The sequence below is a fragment of the Oncorhynchus kisutch genome, linkage group LG17 (genome assembly GCF_002021735.2).
Source record: "Oncorhynchus kisutch isolate 150728-3 linkage group LG17, Okis_V2, whole genome shotgun sequence".
NCBI classification, from domain to species: domain Eukaryota; kingdom Metazoa; phylum Chordata; class Actinopteri; order Salmoniformes; family Salmonidae; genus Oncorhynchus; species Oncorhynchus kisutch.
In genome coordinates, this window is record NC_034190.2 from 9381568 (window position 1) to 9391567 (window position 10000).

The following is a 10000-nucleotide window of genomic DNA, read 5'->3' on the forward strand; positions in this document are numbered from 1 at the left end:
AGCCCAGCTCAGGTTCTCTGCTAGCCCACTCAGGATCTCTGATAACCTGAGCTGGGCTGTGCTATCTGTTAGACCAGCCCAGGTTCTCTGCTAGCCCAGCTCAGGTTCATTGATAGCACAGCCCAGCTCAGGTTCTCTGCTAGCCCAGCCTAGGTTCTCTGATAGCCCTGCCCAGGTTCTCTGATAGCCCAGCCCATCTCAGGTTCTCTGCCAGCCCAGCCCAGCTCAGGTTCTCTGCTAGCGTAGCTCAGCTCAGGTTCTCTGCTAGCGTAGCAAGTAAAAAGCAGTAAAGCACACTGACTGTACTGTGTATGAAGAAAAGCGGATTTAAAATGACCAGTATGTCTGGTGGACTTGTGTTACACGGTGAGCTCAATCCTGCCAGTCCCACTGGGGGGGTTTATCTCTGCTTGGGATGTGATGATAAGGAACCTTTTTGTGGTTGTATGTTTTGATAGCCATTTTATTGCTATGCTAGCCTATAGTGCAGACGGTATGTATGCGTATTTGTTTTGCACTGAATGCCGGTTTACCACGTGTCTGTCCCCTATAGACACAATAGCAGCAACCCTTAGGGGTTTCCTATCTCTAGTGCTGTGGTTAGGAACCATTATCCCTTCCTATGACCACACTCCACCACAACAACCAACCGGTTGGGTCACCATGTCCTGGAGCACTCCCAGCAAAGTCTGAGAGAAAATCCTATCAAATTCAAATCAGTCGAAAAGACATCTGGCATCGGAGCTAATAGAATTTTGCATGGTAATTGCAAGTTCTGCAAAGCACAAATGCGACAGTTCACCCTAGGTCTAACTGTGGATAAGAGCCACATAGACTAGAACAGTGGTTCCCAAACTGTGGGTCGGGCTGGGGCCCAGATGGGTCTAGGGGATTATGGTGGTCACAACTCAAAAAAGTTGGAAACCCCTGGACTAGAAGACCGTCATGTTACATGTGTAAGATAACATTAGGCTAATACAATATTCAGTACAGTCTATGATATTTTAGATAGCATTAGGCTAATACAATGTTCAGTACAGTCTATGATATTTTAGATAGCATTAGGCTAATACAATGTTCAGTACAGTCTATGATATTTTAGATAGCATTAGGCTAATACAATGTTCAGTACAGTCTATGATATTTTAGATAGCATTAGGCTAATACAATGTTCAGTACAGTCTATGATATTTTAGATAGCATTAGGCTAATACAATGTTCAGTACAGTCTATGATATTTTAGATAGCATTAGGCTAATACAATGTTCAGTACAGTCTATGATATTTTAGATAGCATTAGGCTAATACAATGTTCAGTACAGTCTATGATATTTTAGATAGCATTAGGCTAATACAATGTTCAGTACAGTCTATGATATTTTAGATAGCATTAGGCTAATACAATGTTCAGTACAGTCTATGATATTTTAGATAGAATTAGGCTAATACAATGTTCAGTACAGTCTATGATATTTTAGATAGCATTAGGCTAATACAATGTTCAGTACAGTCTATGATATTTTAGATAGCATTAGGCTAATACAATGTTCAGTACAGTCTATGATATTTTAGATAGCATTAGGCTAATACAATGTTCAGTACAGTCTATGATATTTTAGATAGCATTAGGCTAATACAATGTTCAGTACAGTCTATGATATTTTAGATAGCATTAGGCTAATACAATGTTCAGTACAGTCTATGATATTTTAGATAGCATTAGGCTAATACAATGTTCAGTACAGTCTATGATATGTTGCTAAAAGCAGTGACGGGCTAAATCTAGGCTATAAACTAAACTGTATGCTGCTTCCTGTAGACTGATCTCTCCTTTAACAGCACTACGTTGTTTACTATAGACTCCTCTCTTCTTTAATGGTACTACGTAGTTTACTGTAAACTCCTCTCTTCTTTAACAGTACTACGTTGTTTACTGTAAACTCCTCTCTTCTTTAACGGTACTACATTGTTTACTGTAAACTCCTCTCTTCTTTAATGGTACTACGTTGTTTACTGTAAACTCCTCTCTTCTTTAACAGTACTACGTTGTTTACTGTAAACTCCTCTCTTCTTTAACGGTACTACATTGTTTACTGTAAACTCCTCTCTTCTTTAATGGTACTACGTTGTTTACTATAGACTCCTCTCTTTAACGGTACTACGTTGTTTACAATAGACTCCTCTCTTCTTTAACAGTACTACGTTGTTTACTGTAAACTCCTCTCTTCTTTAACAGTACTACGTTGTTTACTGTAAACTCCTCTCTTCTTTAATGGTACTACGTTGTTTACTGTAGATCCCTCTCTTCTTTAAAACAAATCAAATCAGATGTTATTGGTCACATACACATATTTATCAGATGTTATTGGTCACATACACATATTTATCAGATGTTATTGCGGGTGTATTCGATATGCTTGTGTTCCTAGCTCCAACAGTGCAGTAGTATCTAACAATACACAACATTACACACACATCTAAAAGTAAAAGAATGTCATTAGGATGTATTAGAACGAGCAATGTCTGAGTGGCATTGATTAGAATAGAATACAGTATATACATATGAAATGAGTAAAGCAGCATGTAAACATGATTAAAGTGACCAGTGATTCCATGTCTATGTACATAGGGCAGCAGCCTCTAAGGTGCAGGGTTGAGTAACCGGTGGAAGCTGGCTAGTGACGGCTATTTAACAGTCTGATGGGCTTGAGAAAAAAGCTGTTTTTCAGTCTCTCGGTCCCAGCTTTGATGCACCTGTACTGACCTCACCTTCTGGATGATAGCGGGCTGAACAGGCAGTGGCTCGAGTGGTTGATGTCCTTTATGATTTTTTTGGCCTTCCTGTGACATTAGGTGCTGTAGGTGTCCTGGAGAACAGGCAGTGTGCCCCCGGTGATGTTTGGGCAGACCACACCACCCTCTGGAGAGCCCAGCAGTTCTGGGCAGTGCAGTTGCCGTACCAGGCAGTGATACAGCCCGACAGGATGCACTCAATCTGTAAAAGTTTATGAATTTCTTCAGCCTCCTGAGGTTGAAGAGGCACTGTTGCGCCTTCCTCAACAGATTGTCAGTGATGTGTATGCAGAGGAAGCTTTTCACTTTCTCCACTGTGATCCCGCCGATGTGGATAGGGGTGTGCGCCCTCTGCTGTATCCTGAAGTCCACGATCAGCTCCTGGCACCACTCTATTTTCCTGGCACCACTCTCCCAGGGCCCTCACCTCCTCCCTGTTAGGCTGTCTCGTCATTGTTGGCAATCAGGCCTACTACTGTTTTGTCATCTACAAACTTCATGATTGAGTTGGAGGCATGCATGGCCACGCAGTCATGGTTGAACAGGGAGTACAGGAGGGGGCTGAGCACGCACCCTTGTGGGGCCCCAGTGTTGAGGGTCAGTAAAGTGGAGGTGTTGTTTCCTACCTTCATCACCTGGGGGCGGCCCGTCAGGAAGTCCAGGACACAGTTGCACAGGGCGGGGTTCAGGCCCAGGGCCCCGAGCTTAATGCTGAGTTTCGGGGGTACTATGGTGTTGAATGCTGAGCTATAGTCAATGAACAGCATTCTTACATAGGTATTTCTCTTGTCCAGATGAGATAGGTAAGTGTGCAGTGCGATGGCGATTGCATCGTCTGTGGATCTATTGGGGCGGTATGCAAATTGAAGTGGGTCTAGGGTATCAGGTAAGGTAGAGGTGATATGATTCTTAACTAGCCTCTCAAAGCACTTCATGATGACAGAAGTGAGTTGCTATGGGGCGATTGTCATTTAGTTCATTTACCTTTGCTTTCTTGGGTACAGGAACGATAGTGGACATCTTGAAGCAAGTGGGGACAGCAGACAGGGATAGGGAGCAATTGAGTATGTCTGTAAACACTCCAGCCAGCTGGTCTGCACATGCTCTGAGGATGCGGCTAGGGATGCCGTCTGGGCTGGCAGCCTTGCAAGGGTTAACACGCTTGAATGTCTTACCCACGTCGGCCACGGAGCCCACTGTCCTGGGAGTGGGCTGCATCTGTGGTGCTGTGTTATCCTCAAAGCGGGTGAAGAAGGTGTTTAGCTTGTCCGTGTTGATTGTCTGGAGGCCCTGCCACATACGTCTTGTGTCTGAGCCGTTGAATTGCGACTCCACTTTGTCTCTGTACTGACGTTTTGACTGTTTGATTTCCTTACGTAGGGAATAACTACACTGTTTGTATTCAACCATATTCCCAGTCACCTTGCCATGGTTAAATGCGGTGGTTTGCACCTTTCAGTTATGCGCGAATGCTGCCATTTATCCATAGTTTTTGGTTTGGGTAGGTTTTAATAGTCACAGTGGGAACAACATTCCCTAAACACTTCCTGATGAACTCAGTCACCATGTCCGTGTATACGTTAATGTTATTCTCAGAGGCAACCCAGAACATATCCCAGTCCGGTATGTTCCTGACAGTAGAATAACTTCTCTTCTTTAACTATATGTTCCTGACAGTAGACTGACTTCTCTTCTTTAACTATATGTTCCTGACAGTAGACTGACTTCTCTTCTTTAACTATATGTTCCTGACAGTAGAATGACTTCTCTTCTTTAACTATATGTTCCTGACAGTAGAATGACTTCTCTTCTTTAACTATATGTTCCTGACAATAGAATGACTTCTCTTCTTTAACTATATGTTCCTGACAGTAGAATGACTTCTCTTCTTTAACTATATGTTCCTGACAGTAGACTGACTTCTCTTCTTTAACTATATGTTCCTGACAGTAGACTGACTTCTCTTCTTTAACTATATGTTCCGGACAGTAGACTGACCTCTCTTCTCTCTGTAGAACCTGATGGCCAAGGCGTTATACGACAACGTCCCAGAGTCCCCGGAGGAGCTGGCCTTCCGGAAAGGGGACATCTTAACAATCATTGAGCAGAACACAGGTGGCCTGGAGGGGTGGTGGCTCTGCTCGCTACACGGACGCCAGGGCATCGCCCCGGGCAACCGCCTCAAGCTGCTGATTGGTCCAATGTTCGACGCCCAGTCCCCTATCGCCCAATCATCACCTATAGGCTCGGCCTACCAGCAGAAGGCCGTGTCATCGTCCCAGGGGCTGTACCAGGTGCCCCCGTCCCTCCAGAGCCCGGGGCAGCAAGGGATCTACCAGGTACCCCTGGGACAAGATGTGTACCAGGTCCCCCCTCAGAGGAATGCCCTGGCTGCAGACAACACCCCCAGCACGGTAAGAGAACTGGAGAGTGAGGGGGGGGGGGGGTTTGCAGACAGACAGAGGGCTGGATAGAGAGAGAGAGAAGGGGGGCAGACAGACAGAGGGCTGGATAGAGAGGGGGGGGGCAGACAGAGAGAAAGAGAGAAAAAGACTAACTGCTCAGCTAAAGCCGGTCCCCTGGCAACAGAAGACAGAGGGCTCTGAGATGTTCAAAGGGCATTAAATGGCGCTTTAAACCATGGCCTGTTCTGTTGTCCTGCCCTGTGCGGGTACTACCACGTCACTGGTCCCAGACCAGTTTAAACCATGGCCTGTTCTGTTGTCCTGCCCTGTGAGGCCACTGCCACTTCACTGGTCCCAGACCAGTTTAAACCGTGGCCTGTTCTGTTGTCCTGCCCTGTGAAGGTACTACCACGTCACTGGTCCCAGACCAGTTTAAACCATGGCCTGTTCTGTTGTCCTGCCCTGTGAGGTTACTGCCACGCCACTGGCCCCAGACCAGTCTAATGAGAGTCATTACACAGACACAGTCACAGGGTGGAAGGATTGCAGGGCAGCAATGTGAAATGAAATGTGGACAGGGTGTGCCGAGATGTTAGTTCACCACAGAACAAGGCAGTGTTTTTATTCACATAGACAGAGAGAGACTCCCATTTGGCGTATTTGTGTGTTGGCGAGCTGTATGTAGGGCCTGGGAAGCCACAAAAGGGCACTGAACAAGGCACAACTCATGGAAAAGCCAACAGTGCAGAGTCGTGTTTTTATGCTGTTGGTGTTTGTAGGAGTCCAGCAGCGGCTGCCTGTATTTAGGTCTGTCTGTACTCAAATACTGTACACCAGCTCACAGACAACAACCAAGCCCAGTGAAAATGGATTCACCAGTCATCTACATGTCTATTCATGTTCCAGGCCGTACAGTACAACTGTGTATTTCTATACTGTAATAAGCTAGTTATACACTTCAGCAGGGTTCCCCAACAGCAGGGTTCCCCAACAGCAGGGTTCTCCAACAGCAGGGTTCCCCAACAGCAGGGTTCCCCAACAGCAGGGTTCCCGAACAGCAGGGTTCTCCAACAGCAGGGTTCTCCAACAGCAGGGTTCCCCAACTGGTGATTTGATTTACCCCCCAATTTTCTGTTGGACATAAGACTGAAAAACCACCAGCAAATCAGCTCCAATTTATTTAAATTTTGGAAATTTGTTTCAAAAATGTCCCACGCTTAACAGAGAGATACGCTACATGACCGAAAGTATGTGGACAGCAGCTTGTCAAACATCTCATTCCAAAATAATAATTATAACCTGTTCTTAACCTGAACTGGATAGGTACTCTACTCCATCTCCTTAGGAGAGGGAATATAATTATAACCTGTTCTTAAACTGAACTGGATAGGTACTCTACTCCATCTCCTTAGGAGAGGGAATATAATTATAACCTGTTCTTAACCTGAACTGGATAGGTACTCTACTCCATCTCCTTAGGAGAGGGAATATAATTATAACCTGTTCTTAAACTGAACTGGATAGGTACTCTACTCCATCTCCTTAGGAGAGGGAATATAATTATAACCTGTTCTTAACCTGAACTGGATAGGTACTCTACTCCATCTCCTTAGGAGAGGGAAAATAATTATAACCTGGTGAAATGTATTCTGTCTGTGGGTATTTTCAACATGGCTTGAGTTGGCAGAGACGTTACAGAGACGTTACCCAACTAAGGTGTGTTTGTGGGGTAAATAGGGAGCTGGTGCTTAGGAAACTGTGTCTGTCTCCCAAATGGCACCATATTCCCTTCATAGCACACTACTTATGACCAGGACCCACAGGGAAAACAGCAAGGCATGTCAATCACTCCAACCTGTACTGTGCACCCACAGTCTCTGTCTGAAAGGGCACCCTATTCACTATATAGTGCCCTACTTTTGACCTGGGCCCATAGAGCTCTGGTTAAAAGTAGTGCACTATAAGGTATAGGGTGCCAGACACATCCCTAATCACACTCACAGACCTACCATCACGATCACACTCCCCCTCTTCACTGATAGGACGATTTACTAAGGGAAAGGAATGATGTCTTTGGTAATAAGGTCATTTAAACGTGTCTTTATCAATGTGTCTATACTAGTGTATAAGTGCCTTGTTTTAGATTAAATTGAGTCTGCGTCAACGTCTAAATGTCCCATCTGTGATTGGCAAAGTGGTGCAGTCAGATTTCAGCTGTGTTGCTGGCCATTAAGGATAGCAGAAATGCTGGCTCTGTGTACTCTGTGGAGTCCAGACAGACAGACAGGAATGTGTTGTTTTCCTCCCAGCTCTGAGTTATTCAGAGAGCTAGTCTAGGCCCAAATGGACAACAACCTCTCCCTCAAAGTGAGCAAGACAAAGGAGATGATACTGGACTACAGGAAAAGGAGGGCCGAACAGGCACCCATTAACATCGACGGGGCTGTAGTGGAGCGGGTTGAGAGTTTCAAATGCCTTGGTGTCCACATCACCAGCAAACTATCATGGTCCAAACACACCAAGACAGTCGTGAAGAGGGCACAACAACACCGTTTCCCCCTCAGGAGACTGAAAAGATTTGGCATGGATCCCCAGATCCTCAAAATGTTCTACAGCTGCACCATCGAGAGCATCCTGACCGGTTGCATCTCCGCCTGGTATGACAACTGCTCGGCATCTGACCGTAAGGCGCCACAGAGGGTAGTGCGCACGGCCCAGTACATCACTGGGGCCAAGCTTCCAGCCATCCAGGACCTCTATACCAGGCGGTGTCAGAGGAAAGCCCAAGTGGTACCGGAGCGCCAAGTCTAGGACCAAAAGGCTCCTTAACAGCTTCTGCCCCCCAAGCCATAAGACTGATGAGCAAATAATCAAATGGCTACCTGGACTCTTTACACTCCCCCCCCCCCACCTCATTTTTTTTTACACTGCTGCTACTTGCTGTTTATTATCTATGCATAGTCACTTTACCCCTACCTACATGTACATATTACCTCAATTAACCTCTACCCCTCGCACATTGACTAGGTATCGGTGCCCCCCGTATATATTGTGTTACTTTTTAGAATATTTTACTTTAGTTTATTTGGTAAATATTTTCTTAACCCTTTCTTGAACTGCACTGTTGGTTAAGGGCTTGTAAGTCAGCATTTCACTGTAAGGTCTACACTGTTGGTTAAGGGCTTGTCAGTAAGCATTTCACTGTAAGGTCTACACTGTTGGTTAAGGGCTTGTAAGTCAGCATTTCACTGTAAGGTCTACACTGTTGGTTAAGGGCTTGTAAGTCAGCATTTCACAGTAAGGTCTACACTGTTGGTTAAGGGCTTGTGAGTAAGCATTTCACAGTAAGGTCTACACTGTTGGTTAAGGGCTTGTGAGTAAGCATTTCACAGTAAGGTCTACACTGTTGGTTAAGGGCTTGTCAGTCAGCATTTCACTGTAAGGTCTAGACTGTTGGTTAAGGGCTTGTAAGTAAGCATTTCACAGTAAGGTCTACACTGTTGGTTAAGGGCTTGTGAGTAAGCATTTCACTGTAAGGTCTACACTGTTGGTTAAGGGCTTGTGAGTAAGCATTTCACAGTAAGGTCTACACTGTTGGTTAAGGGCTTGTGAGTAAGCATTTCACAGTAAGGTCTACACTGTTGGTTAAGGGCTTGTCAGTCAGCATTTCACAGTAAGGTCTACACTGTTGGTTAAGGGCTTGTGAGTAAGCATTTCACTGTAAGGTCTACACTGTTGGTTAAGGGCTTGTGAGTAAGCATTTCACAGTAAGGTCTACACTGTTGGTTAAGGGCTTGTGAGTAAGCATTTCACTGTAAGGTCTAGACTGTTGGTTAAGGGCTTGTAAGTAAGCATTTCACAGTAAGGTCTACACTGTTGGTTAAGGGCTTGTGAGTAAGCATTTCACTGTAAGGTCTACACTGTTGGTTAAGGGCTTGTGAGTAAGCATTTCACAGTAAGGTCTACACTGTTGGTTAAGGGCTTGTGAGTAAGCATTTCACAGTAAGGTCTACACTGTTGGTTAAGGGCTTGTCAGTCAGCATTTCACTGTAAGGTCTACACTGTTGGTTAAGGGCTTGTCAGTCAGCATTTCACTGTAAGGTCTACACTGTTGGTTAAGGGCTTGTGAGTAAGCATTTCACTGTAAGGTCTACACTGTTGGTTAAGGGCTTGTGAGTAAGCATTTCACAGTAAGGTCTACACTGTTGGTTAAGGGCTTGTGAGTAAGCATTTCACAGTAAGGTCTACACTGTTGGTTAAGGGCTTGTCAGTCAGCATTTCACTGTAAGGTCTACACCTGTTGTATTCGGGGGAATGTAACAAATAAAGTTTGATTTGATATTCCATATATTTATATATAATGCAATACTTTTGACTGGGGCAATAGGGTGCCATTTGTGAAGCAGTCCTGGTCTATAGGTTGATGAAGTAAGAGGAATGCTCAGTCCTGTTGTTGATTGGCTGAGAGCTGTAGACAGGTTATATGCTGTTTAGGTGTTCTGTTTGACTGAGCTGATTAGAAGAGGGATTTCCTGGTTGCCAAGTACACACACACACACACACACACACACATACACCACACACACACACACACACACACACACACACACACACACACACACACACACACACACACACACACACACACACCACACACACACACACACACTTCCTCCTCCGAGGAATCAAATGGTAATGGGCACTGAGGCAACATCCTGCACTGATGATCCCCTCTCATATTCCACCAAAGCCACCATGTGTCGACATGTCATCCCCCACAGTGAAAGGACCCAGCATGGTGT

General features: G+C 45.0%; 1 protein-coding gene across 2 annotated transcripts in view; it reads left to right on the forward strand.

Annotated features, from left to right (window-relative positions):
• LOC109907146 (enhancer of filamentation 1) overlaps nucleotides 1-10000 on the forward strand; it is a 63167-nt gene that overhangs the window by 28865 nt on the left and 24302 nt on the right. For both annotated transcript variants that reach the window (XM_020504937.2, XM_031795068.1), the window contains exon 2: nucleotides 4809-5207. In XM_020504937.2, the coding sequence (XP_020360526.1) occupies nucleotides 4815-5207 (393 nt within the window). In that variant the 5' untranslated portion in view covers nucleotides 4809-4814. The remainder of the gene's footprint in view (nucleotides 1-4808; nucleotides 5208-10000) is intronic.